Source organism: Notothenia rossii (genome assembly GCF_949606895.1).
Source record: "Notothenia rossii genome assembly, chromosome: 4".
Taxonomy (NCBI): domain Eukaryota; kingdom Metazoa; phylum Chordata; class Actinopteri; order Perciformes; family Nototheniidae; genus Notothenia; species Notothenia rossii.
Window position 1 is genome coordinate 94,832,274 of NC_136902.1, and position 17,500 is coordinate 94,849,773.

At 46.0% G+C, this 17,500-nt stretch overlaps 2 protein-coding genes across 3 annotated transcripts in view; both read left to right on the top strand.

The window, feature by feature from the left end:
• Window positions 1–10,594, top strand: part of LOC307037546 (protein NLRC3-like) — a 27,793-nt gene extending 17,199 nt beyond the window's left edge. The window contains exons 11-12 of one of the 2 annotated variants that reach the window (XM_079678535.1): window positions 9,132–9,679; window positions 9,798–10,594. In XM_079678535.1, the coding sequence (XP_079534661.1) occupies window positions 9,132–9,679; window positions 9,798–9,803 (554 nt within the window). In that variant the 3' untranslated portion in view covers window positions 9,804–10,594. Of the gene's footprint in view, window positions 1–9,131 lie in introns of both variants that reach the window. The other variant, XM_079678536.1, reaches the window with a different exon arrangement.
• LOC307037567 (uncharacterized protein) lies at window positions 6,335–9,125 on the top strand. The gene is made up of 2 exons (XM_079678584.1): window positions 6,335–6,344; window positions 6,551–9,125. The coding sequence occupies exon 2, from the start codon at window positions 6,623–6,625 to the stop codon at window positions 7,877–7,879; it is 1,257 nt and encodes a 418-aa protein (XP_079534710.1). The 5' UTR covers window positions 6,335–6,344; window positions 6,551–6,622; the 3' UTR covers window positions 7,880–9,125.
• Window positions 10,595–17,500: the final 6,906 nt, after the last annotated feature.

A 17,500-nucleotide genomic window follows, 5' to 3' on the forward strand; every position in this document is an offset into this window, starting at 1 on the left:
AACACATTTCTTAACAGAAAGATCACTTCTTCTTTTCACTGTTATAGGTATATTCTCATATTCAGGGTTTGGAGGGTTAATTTCAAATGTATTCAGCTCCAGTTACTAAAAAACTGTTTAGAAATGTTATCAGTACACAGGCTCTGGTTACTGAATAAAAAGAATAACAAAGGAACTAAATTGAAAACAGCAGATTGAGGCAGTGACATATTCAAACTAACAGTAGAACCACAAAGCAGAAATAAAATTAATCAGGTAAATAAGGAGAAAACAGTGAAATGTAACTAGTTAACTTCAGCTAACTTTATGCGAGCGGCAACGTGGATCGATTCGTAGTGAAGTTACCTAAAGTGAGAGAGGAGACAGCGTCTGTCAGAAAACGGAGGAAGTATGACAATGATTATTTGAAGCTAGGATGTTCATGGAGCGGTCCTGATGACACTCCACTGCCACAGTGTGTTATCTGCAACGAGGTGCTAGCTAATGACAGTATGAGACCATGTGAACTCCGGCGTCATATTGAGATGAAACACTCATGTTTGGGGACCAAGCCACAGGAGTTTTATGATCGGAAGCTCAAGGAATTGCAGTCACAGAAAAATGCCATTGACACATTTAGCACTGTGAATACAAAGGCCACCGAAGCATCATACCGAGAGGCGTTACGCATAGCTAAGGCAAGTAAACCTCACAACATTGGTGAAACGTTACTCCTCCCTGCTGCTAAAGACATGGTTTCGGTAGTGACGGGAGAAGCTGCTGCTGCCAAGCTAGATGCGATCCCAATGTCTGACAATACCATCCAGCGCCGCATCTCAGTTTGGCGCCGCTGTTGTGGAATACGTATGGATTGCCCAAGATCAATGACAGGTCGCCACAGCGGTCTGGTAAAACAGGTGCAAGCGGTTGACTCCGCCGCTGTATGGAACCACTGTATCATCCATTGCCAGGCCTTGGCGACCAAGAAGCTGCCCAAAGAGCTGCGTGCGGTCCTGGATGAGGCAGTAAAAATGGTAAACTTAATTAAATCACGTGCCATGAATGCTCGTCTCTTCTCCATCCTCTGCAATGAGATGGGCGCTCACTTCCACCAGCTGCTGCTGCACTCCGAGGTCCGGTGGCTGTCCCGGGGCAAGGTCCTCACTCGCTTGTGTGATTTGCGCTAGGAAGTTCTCCTCTTCCTCGCCAAAATCAACTGGTCAAGCACATGGAGGACATGAACTGGGTTGCAATGTTGGACTATCTGTCCGATATCTTTTACCGGATAAACGTGTTGAACACTTCTCTGCAGGGCAAAGAGTGCCATGTCTTTTGGGCATACGATCAGGTCTCTGCATTCAGGAAAAAGTTGGACCTGCGGTGTGCTCATGTTGAACGGGGCTCGGTGAAAATGTTCCCAACGTTGGAAGATGTTGTGGGGAGGGCAGGACTGCAACTGGAATCCATACAACAGATGGTCATTGCGCATTTGAAGGGGTTGCGTGAGCAATTTGGACAGTATTTTGGAGAGGAGACCTTGGCAAATCAGTGGGTGAGAAATCCATTCTCTTTCCCAGTGACACACCCCTGATGGACTGTGTCAGAAGTCAATTCATGATGGAACATAGTAAAAAAAGGTAAATTCTTACCTCCGCCTAAGAAAAACGAATTACTTATAGTGAAAACCACCCTTGGATGATGGTAAGGTAGACTAAAAGCTTTAGGAATCCAAAGTATAACATATAATAAGTACCCTGTATCAAGATTGAGGCAAAACAAGTGACATTTGACCGTTTTAGAGAGATTTAGCAAAAAAAGACTGACCTTTGAGCACTTTTGGATACCATCAGTGCCATTTGACCTTTTTCAGGTACCATACTGTACAAATTATGTTATTACCACTATAGGTAATCATTCCATCCAAATACAAGTTTTTTTATAAAAAATGTTTTTTGAATTGTTTTAAATTACATTTCCTTTTTTTTATGTAAATGATGTGTGTGTGTCTGTGTCACAGTCCTTACATGTTTATCACCCGACTAACACTTCTAGGAAGGTTTACTTACACAATAAAAATTAGGAAACATAGGATCAATTTGTTTCAAGAATAACACACTATACAATAAAACTAAACTAAAACCGAAATAAAACCACAACCATTGTTTTGTAAACTGGCAAAAAAAACATAAAAAAACAAAAATGTACACAAAACATGAATGTGTTTAGTCAGAGGTGTGCCACGCCTTGAAACAGTTCTTCTTTGAATTGAGTCACAGAGAGACCAGGCACTTAAATAGTGCAGTAAATAGGCATTGCCGTGGGAACATGTTTCAAATGGGGGGTGCTGTGGGGATGACCAATGTGGCTGGTTCTGACCAATGTGCTGCCCTATAGGCAATATTTTAGCTGGCAATGAAAAACCTCTACAAAAGACCAATACACTACAAAAAGAGAAACATATTGACATGGTGGACAGCTTATATAACAAGGCTTCAAATGTATTTTTTTAACATTTTAAAGTAAAATGCTTCAATCTGGTGCACTTTGAGCGCCCAATTAGAGACTGATCTAGGGGGTACAACTCTAAACACCCATATGAAAAAGATCGGTTTGCATTTTATTAATCAAATAAGTATGTGAACATTTCCAATAACCTCCCATAGCCAATAACAAATACATGTAACTTATTTTATTTGTGTTGTTCATTCATATCTTATTTTACCAGTTAACATTTATTTATTTATGTATATTTTTAAATCTCTACATTGGAATGATTTCAAACCTGTTTTTATTTATCCTAATAATTATAAAGGTGTGCCTTGGAAATATTTGTTTACATAAATTGTGATCAAAACGTTTGAGACCCACTGAGATAACTTCGACTAAAGTGAACTATCTAAGCCCTCAGAGTCCTTTACCTCACTGAGCCTCTCAGTCTGACAGGAGAGGACTCTCCCTCCACATTATTGTAGAAACAGCTTCTTATATCCGTTAGCGCAGCAGAAGCTAACGACAATCCCCGCCGGTACCGCGGTATCCCCTCTCTCTATCTCTCTCACTTTGGCTGCGAGCGCCTGCTAAGCCAACATCCCCAACTTTCATCACTTACAGCGCCCATCGTACAGGACAAATGGAAAATGTAACCGGGGTGAAAAGGGTGTTATCTTTACTTAATTATGAATGTTGTTACATCAAGGCTGAAAATTCGTTTTTTTTGTATTGTGGAAGTGCAGATCCCCTGTCCTCCACCAGGGGGTGCTGCAGCACCCTCAGCACCCCTACTTCCCACGGCCCCGTAAATAGGTGTCTTCACCGTTTTGTTGCCAGCATTAGAACAGTTCCTGAGCGCGGTGGCATCTTCCCCATAATACTTGGGAATGCATACGAGTGATGATGGGGGGGGGTGGTTGTGGTGCTGCAGGGACTTCACCCCTCATGTCTGCATTAAGCTGCTCCCTGAAGGACTTCTGGGTGTGTGGCTTCGTCCTGCCGGGGTCACCCCTCATCTTGTGTAGCTCCTTGTGGAGAAGGAAGTTGTTCACCACTGCAATGTAACATTGAGGGTGTAGTTTGTGCAGAACATATTAAGTTTTAAAGATCGTTTTTGCTAGTTATCACCGGAAGTAGCATTAGCCCGTTTTCACTAAGGGCTAATGCTAACGCTTCTTGTGAGACTTGTGTTTTTGTTTCGGTAAAAATGGCTCGTATCGTCAGGTAGCTGAGTTTTTTCCAGTTATTTGAGTATAAGACATTCATAGGTTTTTAAATATTAAGAAGCCCTGAGACCAGTGTTGGGACTAACGCGTTACAAACTAACGCGTTACTGTAACGCAACTACCTTTTGCGGTAACTAATAACGTTACAATTTACCTATTCCCATTCAGAAACGCCGTTATAGTTACGGTGATTTAAATGGGTGCGTTACTGCGTTACATTGTGTGATGGAACTGAACCGAATCTCCCTGCGGATGTAACTTACAGGCGAATACAGTAGAGATGTTAAGATTCACCGATTCGCATCGGTGCACCGGCATAAACGTTCAAGATGCGAGTGCACCGGTTGAAAGAGTGCACATCGGCTACAGTTTGGGTTGAACCGGGTTGAACTCGCGATGCATCGATTGCGTAGCGTCTTTGCATCGGTAAAAAAACGATTCATTCATATAAAATCCCCTCATCTTGTCAACGCTCAGCAGAGACGATCTTTGATATTTGCTTCGCCACTACGGAGAACGAGAGTCAGTTATCAACACACACGGAAGTTGAGGAGAAAGAGAAACACAGCGCACCGAAAAATACCTACAAATCAAACGTTTGGCAACACTTCGGATTGTTCAAGAAAGACGGTGTAATAGTCCTTTATGCTATATAGTTGAGCGCAGGTCATGGAGAGTAATAAGGTATCCGTAGACCTTTCTATGAGGTATCTTTATTACTTAACAGGTCTACAGCCATGATACATAGATCCGTCCTAGATGCGGACTTGCATACACACAGTATCACTCCGCAGCCGCACCCCATCAGTAACGTCCTGATGGTATATATGCGCGGCACTATTACTACAGACGGTCAACTTGAAAAATCACTCGCAAATTGTTAACGATGCCGAGGCGCTTTAAAGTACACAAGTAGTTCGAGGAACTTAGCGACGCACACAAAGAGGCGACGTGGGGTCTGCGGCTGAAAAGAGAAACCTGAAAGTGAGACATATGAGTTAAATCACTCAGTGAGGTGTTCTGTCAGAGAGAGGTGTTTAGCTTACAGCAGCCTGTGACGGCCAATAATAATTTAAATGTCTTCCTTACTGTAAGCAGTTATATAATACCTGTTTGTGAAAGGTTATTTGTTTTCTTTATTGTTCCTATAGAAACCACTGCTTTCTGCTCACTGGTGAGTTAGCCTCTGAGTGTTCAGCACATCAGGCTGGCAGCTGTATGGGCATTGCTCTATGGTAGCTGTTATTTGCACATTGTTAATCATGAGCAATGCATCTTTACATTGTTTAACTGTGAGGTGTTATACAATTGTACTCTGGAGAGTTTTTAAAGGTAAAAACATAAACGGCATGATGGGATGTGCTGTACCAAATATGTAAAGCACTTTTTTGTTAATGTATGATTTGCTGCATATCAGGAATAAAACAAAAATCCTCTGTCGTACCATATTGAAGTATCATTATTTTTGCATCGTGTTGAATCGCATCGTATCGCCCCGAATCGCATAATGTTGAATCAAATCGTATCGAACTGAATCGCAACAGGGGTGAATCGTATCGCATCGCCTGGTGTTTCAAATGTATCGTTAATGTATCGTATCGTGGCAACGTATCGAGATGCGCATCGCATCGGCCTCAGTGATGGGGATGCACATCCCTAGAATACAGCGATGTCCTCTCACAGTACCGTGGAAAAGTGAAAGTGACCAGAGAGGAGTGATGATTGGTTAACGCGGGGTAACATTTCAGGGTAAGCCAATCAGAGACAGAGTTGGGCGGGTCTTGCCTTATGGGGAAAATACACACACAAACACTTGCTAACACACACACACATGGCAACGCCCACCACCAGCACACACACACACACACACACACACACACACACACACACACACACAATGGCAGATGCAAGTATCAGCGAGAGCAGCAGCGCATTGACAACTTGGAGATATAACCACTATTTTCAATTTGTGGGGATAAAGGACGCAAAATATATTGCTGTCAAATCAGTGCACTACTTAGAACTTGATTGTTGAGGCTACAATAAAGATGCATGTCAACATGTCTAAACATATCTTTTGTGTTTTATTGTTCCACTACATTTCATAATGATAATTGCTACAATGATGGGGAGTTGTCTTTTCTCTTACTCTGCCACAGAACAACACACAAACTTGTATTTTTATTGTTATTATTTTTAAAGTAACTTGTTACTAGTTACTTTTATAATTTAGTTAATCTAGTTACTTTTTTGAGAGCAGTAACTGTAACTTGCCCAGCACGGCCTGAGACACAGTTTCGTGAACATTTAGTTATAAATTGGTGGTGTTTTTGGCGCCCCCTATAGTCCAAAAATGAAAATGCTTTGGTGTGCCTATTCCCCAACACAGACTGAACCTATACACCAAAATATGTGGTGAATGGATACATTGCTGATGAGTTATGAGCATTTCTTTCTAAGCCACACCTTGCTAATACGTTTTGATTCATGGCGGCCATATTTATTAACTGAACATGCTCATTTCCTACTGTAATGTGTGTGACCCTCCACCGAAGCTGTATAGAGAGGCGAAGTCCCGCCCATCTACTTCCGCCCCATGGGACCTTATTTCGGAAACATTATGTATTGAAGTCAATGGAGAGAGAAAACGTATCTTTCGATCCCGTTTGAATTGTGCCATGAATTACACATATGATGTTTGTCAATCTTAAAAAATAATTTTCATGTCAAAAAAGAGAGTTTGTCGTAAAACTGTTCAAATATAAGACTATGAAAAATACGCAACTAGAAAGACTACAAATCGCAGAGTCGCATAAGTGATGTCATAATTGTTTTCCTCAGATTAAACTAAACAGAGCCTCCAAAGGACCTCTAAAAAACGCAAGGCCAGGAAGCCAGCTCCTGCTCCAGTACCGGTCCACACAGCCATGGTTCCGTGCTCCAGTGCCGGCCCACACAGCCATGGTACCATGCTCCAGTACCATCCCACACAGCCATGGTTCTGTGTTCCGGTTCCTTGCCCTGCAGCCATGGTTCCGGCTCCAGTGCCGGACCTTACAGCCATGATCCAGGCTTCAGTTCCAGTTCCCACTGCCATGGTTCCGGCTCCAGAACTGGCCCATGCAGCCATGATCCAGGCTTTAGTTCCAGTTCCCACAGCCATGGTTCCAGCTCCAAAAACGGCCCACACAGCCAGGATCCAGGCTTCAGTTCCAGTTCCCACAGCCATGGTTTCAGCTCCAAAAACGGCCCACACAGCCAGGATCCAGGCTTCAGTTCCAGTTCCCACAGCCATGGTTCCGGCTCCAGAACTGGCCCATGCAGCCATGGTCCCTGCTCCAGAACCGGCCCATACAGCCGTGGTTCCGGCTCAATTACCGGGCCCAGCAGCCATGCTCCCGACCCCGGCTCCTCGTCGCCTGTTGGCTCTCCGGCCGACGCCAGCTCCCCATGTCCTGACGGCGTACCGGCAGACTCAAATCCCCTCTCAAGTCACCTCTCCAGTTTCCTCTGAAGTCTCCTCTCGAGTCCCCTCTCAAGTTTCTTCTCAGGTCCCCTCTCGAGTCTCTTCTCGAGTCACCTCTCAAGTCTCCTCTCGAGTTCCCTCTCAAGTCTCCTCTCAAGTTCCTTCTCGAGTCTCCTCTCAAGTCACCTCTCCAGTCACCTCTCCAGTTCCCTCTCAAGTCTCCTCTCGAGTCCCCTCTCGAGTCTCCTCCCGAGTCCCCTCTCAAGTTCCTTCTCAGGTCCCCTTTCAAGTCACCTCTCGAGTCCCCTCTCGAGTCCCTACTCAAGTCCCTTCTCTAATCCCTACTCAAGTGCCATTGGAGGTTCCGCTGGGGGTCCTTCCAACTCCATGTCCTGTCCCGTTGGGGGTCCCGCCGACTACTCTTCTGCTGGGGGTCCTGCCAACTCGATATCCTGTCCCGTTGGGGGTCCCGCCGACTATTCTTCTGCCGGGGGTCCTGCCAACCCTATGTCCTGTGCCGTTGGAGGTCCTGCCGACTACTCTTCTGCCGGGGGTCCTGCCAATCCTATGTCCTGTGCCGTTGGAGGTCCAGTTGACTACTCTTCTGCCGGGGGTCCTGCCAACCCTATGTCCTGTCCCGTTGTGGTCTCGCCGACTGTTTTCTACCGGGGGTCCTGCCAAACCTGTGTCCTGTGCCGTTGGGGGTCCCGTCAACTAGTCTTCTGCCGGGGGTCCTGCCAACCCTATGTCCTGTCCCGTTGGGGGTCTCGCCGACTGTTCTTCTGCCGGGGGTCCTGCCAAACCTGTGTCCTGTGCCGTTGGGGGTCCCGTCGACTAGTCTTCTGCCGGGGGTCCTGCCAACCCTATGTCCTGTCCCGTTGGGGGTCTCGCCGACTGTTCTTCTGCCGGGGGTCCTGCCAAACCTGTGTCCTGTGCCGTTGGAGGCCCCGCCGACTACTCCTCTGCCGGGGGTCCTGCCAACTCCATGTCCTGTCCCGTTGGGGGTCCCGCCGACGCCTGCTCCGCCGGGTTTCCTGCCAACAACATGTCCTGTCCTGTTTGGGGTCCCATCGACAACAGCCCTTGCTCCGTCATGGGTCCCACTGATACCAGCCCATGTTCCGTCAAGGGTCCCGGGGGGGGGGGTTCTGTCACGATTCTTATGTCATGTCACGGTTTTCGTTGTGTGTGTCTGGTAATGGGTTTTGTTTTGCTGTTCTTTTCTCCCCGTGTTTTCCTCCCTGTCGTTAGTTTCCCTGGTGTGTCTGATTGTCTGATTGTGTTCACCCTTGTGTTTCTCCTTCCCTGCCCGGCTGTTTCTCGTCTCGTGATTACCCCTCCCTGTATTTAGTCTTGTCTCTTCCTGTGTTCGGTGTCGGTTCATTGTTTGTCTTACCTTTCCTGTCACCCTCCATGTTTGACTGTGGGTTTTGTTTGGAAGCTCATGCTACGGATTTATGAATATTAGGTTCTATCATGCTACGGATTTCTCGATGTTAAGTTCTTTCTTGTTTGCTTATCGTCTACAGCTCTTTGGTAAATAAAGCTCACCTTTTGTTATTTTACCTTTTTTGTCTTTTTAAAACTGCATTTGAGTCCTAAAATTCCCGGATCCTGACTCTTTGAGTGTGAGTTTAACTAATTATGCTTGATGTGAGATTTTAGTGTGTTAGCAACTGAAACTAATATCATTAAAACATGTTCCTGTGAAAGCTTCTTCTCATTAGACTCTTTGGATAGTGACAGTAGATCAACAGCTGAACGCTGATGCTGTTTCCCTTTGCTTATCTCTTATTTTACAATAATAAGTATTAGGTGTGAGATCATTGATGGATCACCTCCTGATGAAGATCAGGTTGTTAGACATCATTCTCAGTGAATATGAGACGTCAGTCTGAGTGACTTCCTGTCAGTCAGTAAAGTATTTAAGAAATGAACAGATGATAACCTGCAGCTGTTCTCTCCATCAGATGCCTGTGAACTGGAGCTGGACACAAACACAGCTCACAGGAAACTCAAACTGTCTGACCACAACAGGACGGTGACATCTGTGAGGAGGGAGGAGCCATATTCTGATCATCCAGAGAGGTTTGACTACTGGAGACAGCTGACGTGCAGAGAAGCTCTGACTGGTCGCTGCTACTGGGAGGTCGAGTGGAGAGGAGGGGTTGGTATATCAGTGACTTACAGAGGAATCATCAGCAGGAGAGGAAACAGTAAGGACAGTGTGTTTGGATGCAATGATCAGTCCTGGAGACTGCACTGCTCTGGTGATGGTGGTTACTATGTCTTTCACAAACAGACAGTAACACTCACCCCCTCCCCCTACTCCTCCTCCTCCTCCTCTGGTAGAGTAGCAGTGTATCTGGATCATCCTGCTGGCTCTCTCTCCTTCTACAGAGTCTCCTCTGACACACTGATCCACCTCCACACCATCAGAACCACATTCACTGAACCTCTCTATGCTGGGTTTGGGTTCTCTTCTGATGGTTCCTCAGTGTCTCTGGTTCCTCTGCAGGTCTGAGAGTCTCCTCAGTGTCTCTGGTTCCTCTGCAGGTCTGAGAGTCTCTCCTCAGTGTCTCTGGTTCCTCTGCAGGTCTGAGAGACTCTCCTCAGTGTCTCTGGTTCCTCTGCAGGTCTGAGAGTCTCTCCTCAGTGTCTCTGGTTCCTCTGCAGGTCTGAGAGTCTCTCCTCAGTGTCTCTGGTTCCTCTGCAGGTCTGAGAGTCTCTCCTCAGTGTCTCTGGTTCCTCTGCAGGTCTGAGAGTCTCTCCTCAGTGTCTCTGGTTCCTCTGCAGGTCTGAGAGTCTCTCCTCAGTGTCTCTGGTTCCTCTGCAGGTCTGAGAGTCTCTCCTGACGACAGAAACTGACTGCAGATCAGCTGCTGAAGTCAGTTCAGTGTGTTCACCGTCACACACACATCTGTCTCACACACTGCACTGTGAAGCAGATGTGTCTCACACTCAGACACAAAACACTCATCTGATAAAGATCAACTTGTTAACTCTTAATGATAAACATCAAAAAGTGTAGAAACTACTTTCACTGAGTTTTATATTTAGCTGATCCCACATGTTTTAGAGAAAAGTCTCATTTGTATTCAAGGTAAAGGTGTGTTCCCTCTGGTCTCTATTATAATAATAATAATAATAATTGAGCAGCGTCAGCATCGTCTGCCAGAAACTGTTGTGAATAAAGTTTTTATCCCGTTTTAAATCACATGTTTAACATATATTCTCGAGAAGGAATCTTCACCTGGAGGGGCTGAAAGCAAAGATCTGAAATCTGTCAGAAAGTGACACACTGAACTTATATTGACACAAAATCTGGAAAACAATGACCTTTTGCTATTTTTGTAAAATGTTGAATTGTAATATAATTCATGTAAAACTGTGATGTTTCTAAAAACGTTTTAATAAATATTTTTCAACTTGAGAGCAAGCTTTTGTCTCGTCCTTACTAAGTATTAATAGAGCAAATATGAAAAACAGCAACAATCTGATATCTGATATCACACGTCACCAGAGATGGGGTCGTTACAAAAAAAATGTAACATATTCCACATTACTTTAAAAAAAAAGTAATATATTACACTACTTCGTTACTCTCTACATAAAGTAACTCGTTAATTTACTCGTTACTTTACTCGCCGAGCACGTACGAACTGCGCATGCGTGAGTGGCAATAACTCTCCTTACCAGCAGGCGGCGGTAGTGTGTGTTCGTCATTCAAAACAGGCAACAACCGGAAGACAGAGAAGAAGAACAGACTACGTGATATAAACAAACAACAAATAGCCTGTGCGTTAGCTTCACCTTAGCATGTGTTCTTTGCAGGTGTTTGTTGACGTTTGACGAGGTGTTTCCAGCAGTGGATAACAGCTTCTGGCCTGGACACAGTTTGCACCTCACCGTCACATTCCTGTCTATTCTTCAGACGAACTAAAAATAATGGGCATACCTCCAACCCTTGAAAGTTATCGCTGACTCAGCCATGTTTGTGCAGCACTGCACGTGGAGATGTGGACGCGCAGATTACGCAGATTACGTATAAACCTGCGGCGGAAACCCCTCTTGTCTGTCAGTGTGATTATGACTGATTTTTTGTAAGTAACGAAGTAACGGGTGTCGGGGCAATGTTAGTAACTGTAGTGTGATTACTGAATTATAAAAGTAGCGCGTTACACTACTCCGTTACCGACAAAAGTAATATTATTACAGTAACGCGTTAAACCCAACTCTGCACGTCACCACCGCTAAGCTAAAGTTAGCTAATTTTAGGCTATAAAGGAACTACAGCACGGTCACATGACTTCACGTCACCACCGCTAAGCTAAAGGTGGCTAATGTTGGGCGTGATGACGTTTAGTCGTCTCATTTAGATACTTGTTAGCAACCTCCGTTTTTTGTGTATTACCCATCATGCACCAGTGCCCAACACAGACTTCACAGTTTGACACGACCTCCAAAACCTGGACCCTGTTGATACTAGGCTTGTTTGAGACAAGCGAGACCTGAGCAATTGCGATCAACGCCTTGCTAGTGCGTTGCATGATGGTTAGTCATTTTGTCCGACTTGCTCTGGAGGCTCGCCTACATGAGACGTTGAAATCTCGCGGGACAAAGACGCCTTGAGAGCGAGGCGCAGCGAGGCGGCACAGTTCCTCTCCACGGGCTGCGGAAGCGAAATGCTTGATGGGAGACGACTCGCTGGTATCTCCAGCTGAGCGCTCATTGGTGGCTTTTACCCCGTGCTGCTGATGAAGCTCTCCAATTGGCTCGGCAAAGTTTGTTGTTGTTTTGTGTCAGTTTTACGTCACCACTTCCATTCACATTTTTCATCATTGTTCCACAATGTTTATCATCATGAAATGAATATCTATATATGTTATACTATACTTGCAGTGCTTACCATTCATACTTTATATATCTTAGCATATTCATACACACTGTTCATACTGCTCACATACTGCTGTGTGTATCTAGTGTATTCATACACACTGTTCATACTGCTCTCAGGCTGCTGTGTGTATCTAGTGTATTCATACACACTGTTCATACTGCTCTCAGGCTGCTGTGTGTATCTAGTGTATTCATACACACTGTTCATACTGCTCTCAGGCTGCTGTGTGTATCTAGTGTATTCATACACACTGTTCATACTGCTCTCAGGCTGCTGTGTGTATCTAGTGTATTCATACACACTGTTCATACTGCTCACAGGCTGCTGTGTGTATCTAGTGTATTCATACACACTGTTCATACTGCTCTCAGGCTGCTGTGTGTATCTAGTGTATTCATACACACTGTTCATACTGCTCTCAGGCTGCTGTGTGTATCTAGTGTATTCATACACACTGTTTATACTGCTCTCAGGCTGCTGTGTGTATCTAGTGTATTCATACACACTGTTCATACTGCTCTCAGGCTGCTGTGTGTATCTAGTGTATTCATACACACTGTTCATACTGCTCTCAGGCTGCTGTGTGTATCTAGTGTATTCATACACACTGTTCATACTGCTCACAGGCTGCTGTGTGTATCTAGTGTATTCATACACACTGTTCATACTGCTCTCAGGCTGCTGTGTGTATCTAGTGTATTCATACACACTGTTCATACTGCTCACAGGCTGCTGTGTATCTAGTGTATTCATACACACTGTTCATACTGCTCTCAGGCTGCTGTGTGTATCTAGTGTATTCATACACACTGTTTATACTGCTCACAGGCTGCTGTGTGTATCTAGTGTACTCATACCCCTCACTGTTCATACTGCTCTCAGGCTGCTGTGTGTATCTAGTGTATTCATACACACTGTTCATACTGCTCTCAGGCTGCTGTGTGTATCTAGTGTATTCATACCCCTCACTGTTCATACTGCTCTCAGGCTGCTGTGTGTATCTAGTGTACTCATACCCCTCACTGTTCATACTGCTCACAGGCTGCTGTGTGTATCTAGTGTATTCATACACACTGTTCATACTGCTCACAGGCTGCTGTGTGTATCTAGTGTATTCATACACACTGTTCATACTGCTCTCAGGCTGCTGTGTGTATCTAGTGTATTCATACACACTGTTCATACTGCTATAAGGCTGCTGTGTGTATCTAGTGTATTCATACACACTGTTCATACTGCTCACAGGCTGCTGTGTGTATCTAGTGTATTCATACACACTGTTCATACTGCTCTCAGGCTGCTGTGTGTATCTAGTGTATTCATACACACTGTTCATACTGCTCACAGGCTGCTGTGTGTATCTAGTGTATTCATACACACTGTTCATACTGCTCACAGGCTGCTGTGTGTATCTAGTGTATTCATACACACTGTTCATACTGCTCACAGGCTGCTGTGTGTATCTAGTGTATTCATACACACTGTTCATACTGCTCACAGGCTGCTGTGTATATCTAGTGTACTCATACCCCTCACTGTTCATACTGCTCACAGGCTGCTGTGTGTATCTAGTGTATTCATACACACTGTTCATACTGCTCTCAGGCTGCTGTGTGTATCTAGTGTATTCATACACACTGTTCATACTGCTCACAGGCTGCTGTGTGTATCTAGTGTATTCATACACACTGTTCATACTGCTCACAGGCTGCTGTGTGTATCTAGTGTATTCATACACACTGTTCATACTGCTCACAGGCTGCTGTGTATATCTAGTGTACTCATACCCCTCACTGTTCATACTGCTCACAGGCTGCTGTGTGTATCTAGTGTATTCATACACACTGTTCATACTGCTCTCAGGCTGCTGTGTATATCTAGTGTATTCATACACACTGTTCATACTGCTCTCAGGCTGCTGTGTGTATCTAGTGTATTCATACACACTGTTCATACTGCTCTCAGGCTGCTGTGTGTATCTAGTGTATTCATACACACTGTTCATACTGCTCTCAGGCTGCTGTGTATATCTAGTGTATTCATACACACTGTTCATACTGCTCTCAGGCTGCTGTGTATATCTAGTGTATTCATACACACTGTTCATACTGCTCTCAGGCTGCTGTGTATATCTAGTGTATTCATACACACTGTTCATACTGCTCTCAGGCTGCTGTGTGTATCTAGTGTATTCATACACACTGTTCATACTGCTCACAGGCTGCTGTGTGTATCTAGTGTATTCATACACACTGTTCATACTGCTCACAGGCTGCTGTGTGTATCTAGTGTATTCATACCCCTCACTGTTTATTCATCATTCACTTCATTCTATCTTTTATTTTGTAGATTGTGTACATTACTTTTCACTTTACTGCTTGTTGCACTCCTGGTTAGAAGCTAAACTGCATTTCGTTGTCTCAGTACCTGTAATCTGTGCAATAACAATAAAGTTGAATCTAATCTTGAGCAGGAACAAATGTATTTACTTAGTACATATCTGATATTAACGATTAAACACATTTGTGCATTCTTTAGAAGAGAGAAACTTGCTCTGTCATACTGGGTCAGGCTACAAGGAAGTGGAGAGGAACATATCACAAACAGAATACTACAGGATTGCTGGGAATATGCAAAGTTCCAGGGGCGTGGGTTTGGCTGGACGAGTAAGGAGAGAACGAGGGCATATGGAGTGGAGACCATAACGTTTGCCAAAGCAAGCCCATTTAGCCGTGTTCCCCCATGGCTGTTCCCAGAAGCTAAAATAGATGTGAGTATCATAGAAAGGAAAAAAGAGTGGGAAATAAATGAAGTGGTAATTAAAACGAGTATGTATCTGAACGAAAAGTATTACAATTACCTCAAAACGTATACAGATGGATCTAAGAAGCAAGAATGTGTGGGGATAGGCGTATATATCCCAGAATTCAAAATATCAATCTCAAAACGAGTATCAAATAACTTATCAGTTTATACAGCAGAAATACTAGCAGCAATTACTGGGCTACGATGGGTTGAAGAGGTCAGACCTGATAGGGTGGTGATATGCACAGACTCACTATCTGCTTTGGAAAGCACAGTCGACAATAACCGTTAGAGAAGATCTAACTATTGAACTTAAGAACTGCTTACTGAGACTTAGATGTGTAGTTATGCTGGGGGCCTGCACATAAGGGGGTTCAAGGGAATGAGCATGCTGATGAGTTAGCAAAAGATGCGTTACAGAAGGAAATAGCAATACCAGTGTCACTTGGAAAAGGAGAAGGAAGAGCAATAATTAAGAAGAAGGGTATAGAAATATGACAGAAAAGGTTGGAGGAAGATCAGAAAGGGAGGAGATACCACAAGTTACAGAAATCAGTCATAATTAAGATCTATACAGAAAAGAACAGACGGGAGGAGATCATCACTAGACTCAGACTGGATCATACAGGATTAAACGGCACAATGTTTATAATGGGAAAAAGCGAAGTTGAAGAATGCAGGGGGTGTGGAGTGAAAGAAAATGTGGAACACATCATATTACACTGCTATATGTACAAAACAGAGTGGGAACAACTAAGAGACAGGGTCAGAGAGGCAGGAAGGGAGTGGAGCCTGATGGGGACACTGGGAACAGAAGGTGAGGGGGTAAGAGCTACCAGGAAGGGAGTGGAGCCTGATGGGGACACTGGGAACAGAAGGTGAGGGGGTAAGAGAGGCAGGAAGGGAGTGGAGCCTGATGGAGACACTGGGAACAGAAGGTGAGGGGGTAAGAGAGGCAGGAAGGGAGTGGAGCCTGATGGGGACACTGGGGACAGAAGGTGAGGGGGTAAGAGAGGCAGGAAGGGAGTGGAGCCTGATGGGGACACTGGGAACAGAAGGTGAGGGGGTAAGAGCTACCAGGAAGGGAGTGGAGCCTGATGGAGACACTGGGAACAGAAGGTGAGGGGGTAAGAGAGGCAGGAAGGGAGTGGAGCCTGATGGGGACACTGGGGACAGAAGGTGAGGGGGTAAGAGAGGCAGGAAGGGAGTGGAGCCTGATGGGGACACTGGGGACAGAAGGTGAGGGGGTAAGAGAGGCAGGAAGGGAGTGGAGCCTGATGGGGTCACTGGGAACAGAAGGTGAGGGGGTAAGAGAGGCAGGAAGGGAGTGGAGCCTGATGGGGACACTGGGAACAGAAGGTGAGGGGGTAAGAGAGGCAGGAAGGGAGTGGAGCCTGATGGGGACACTGGGAACAGAAGGTGAGGGGGTAAGAGAGGCAGGAAGGGAGTGGAGCCTGATGGAGACACTGGGAACAGAAGGTGAGGGGGTAAGAGAGGCAGGAAGGGAGTGGAGCCTGATGGGGACACTGGGAACAGAAGGTGAGGGGGTAAGAGAGGCAGGAAGGGAGTGGAGCCTGATGGGGACACTGGGAACAGAAGGTGAGGGGGTAAGAGAGGCAGGAAGGGAGTGGAGCCGGATGGGGACACTGGGAACAGAAGGTGAGGGGGTAAGAGAGGCAGGAAGGGAGTGGAGCCTGATGGGGACACTGGGGACAGAAGGTGAGGGGGTAAGAGAGGCAGGAAGGGAGTGGAGCCTGATGGAGACACTGGGAACAGAAGGTGAGGGGGTAAGAGAGGCAGGAAGGGAGTGGAGCCTGATGGGGACACTGGGGACAGAAGGTGAGGGGGTAAGAGCTACCAGGAAGGGAGTGGAGCCTGATGGGGACACTGGGAACAGAAGGTGAGGGGGTAAGAGAGGCAGGAAGGGAGTGGAGCCTGATGGGGACACTGGGGACAGAAGGTGAGGGGGTAAGAGAGGCAGGAAGGGAGTGGAGCCTGATGGGGACACTGGGAACAGAAGGTGAGGGGGTAAGAGAGGCAGGAAGGGAGTGGAGCCTGATGGGGACACTGGGAACAGAAGGTGAGGGGGTAAGAGAGGCAGGAAGGGAGTGGAGCCTGATGGGGACACTGGGGACAGAAGGTGAGGGGGTCAGAGAGGCAGGAAGGGAGTGGAGCCTGATGGGGACACTGGGAATAGAAGGTGAGGGGGTAAGAGAGGCAGGAAGGGAGTGGAGCCTGATGGGGACACTGGGAACAGAAGGTGAGGGGGTAAGAGAGGCAGGAAGGGAGTGGAGCCTGATGGGGACACTGGGAATAGAAGGTGAGGGGGTAAGAGAGGCAGGAAGGGAGTGGAGCCTGATGGGGACACTGGGAACAGAAGGTGAGGGGGTAAGAGAGGCAGGAAGGGAGTGGAGCCTGATGGGGACACTGGGAACAGAAGGTGAGGGGGTAAGAGAGGCAGGAAGGGAGTGGAGCCTGATGGAGACACTGGGAACAGAAGGTGAGGGGGTAAGAGAGGCAGGAAGGGAGTGGAGCCTGATGGGGACACTGGGGACAGAAGGTGAGGGGGTAAGAGAGGCAGGAAGGGAGTGGAGCCTGATGGGGACACTGGGAATAGAAGGTGAGGGGGTAAGA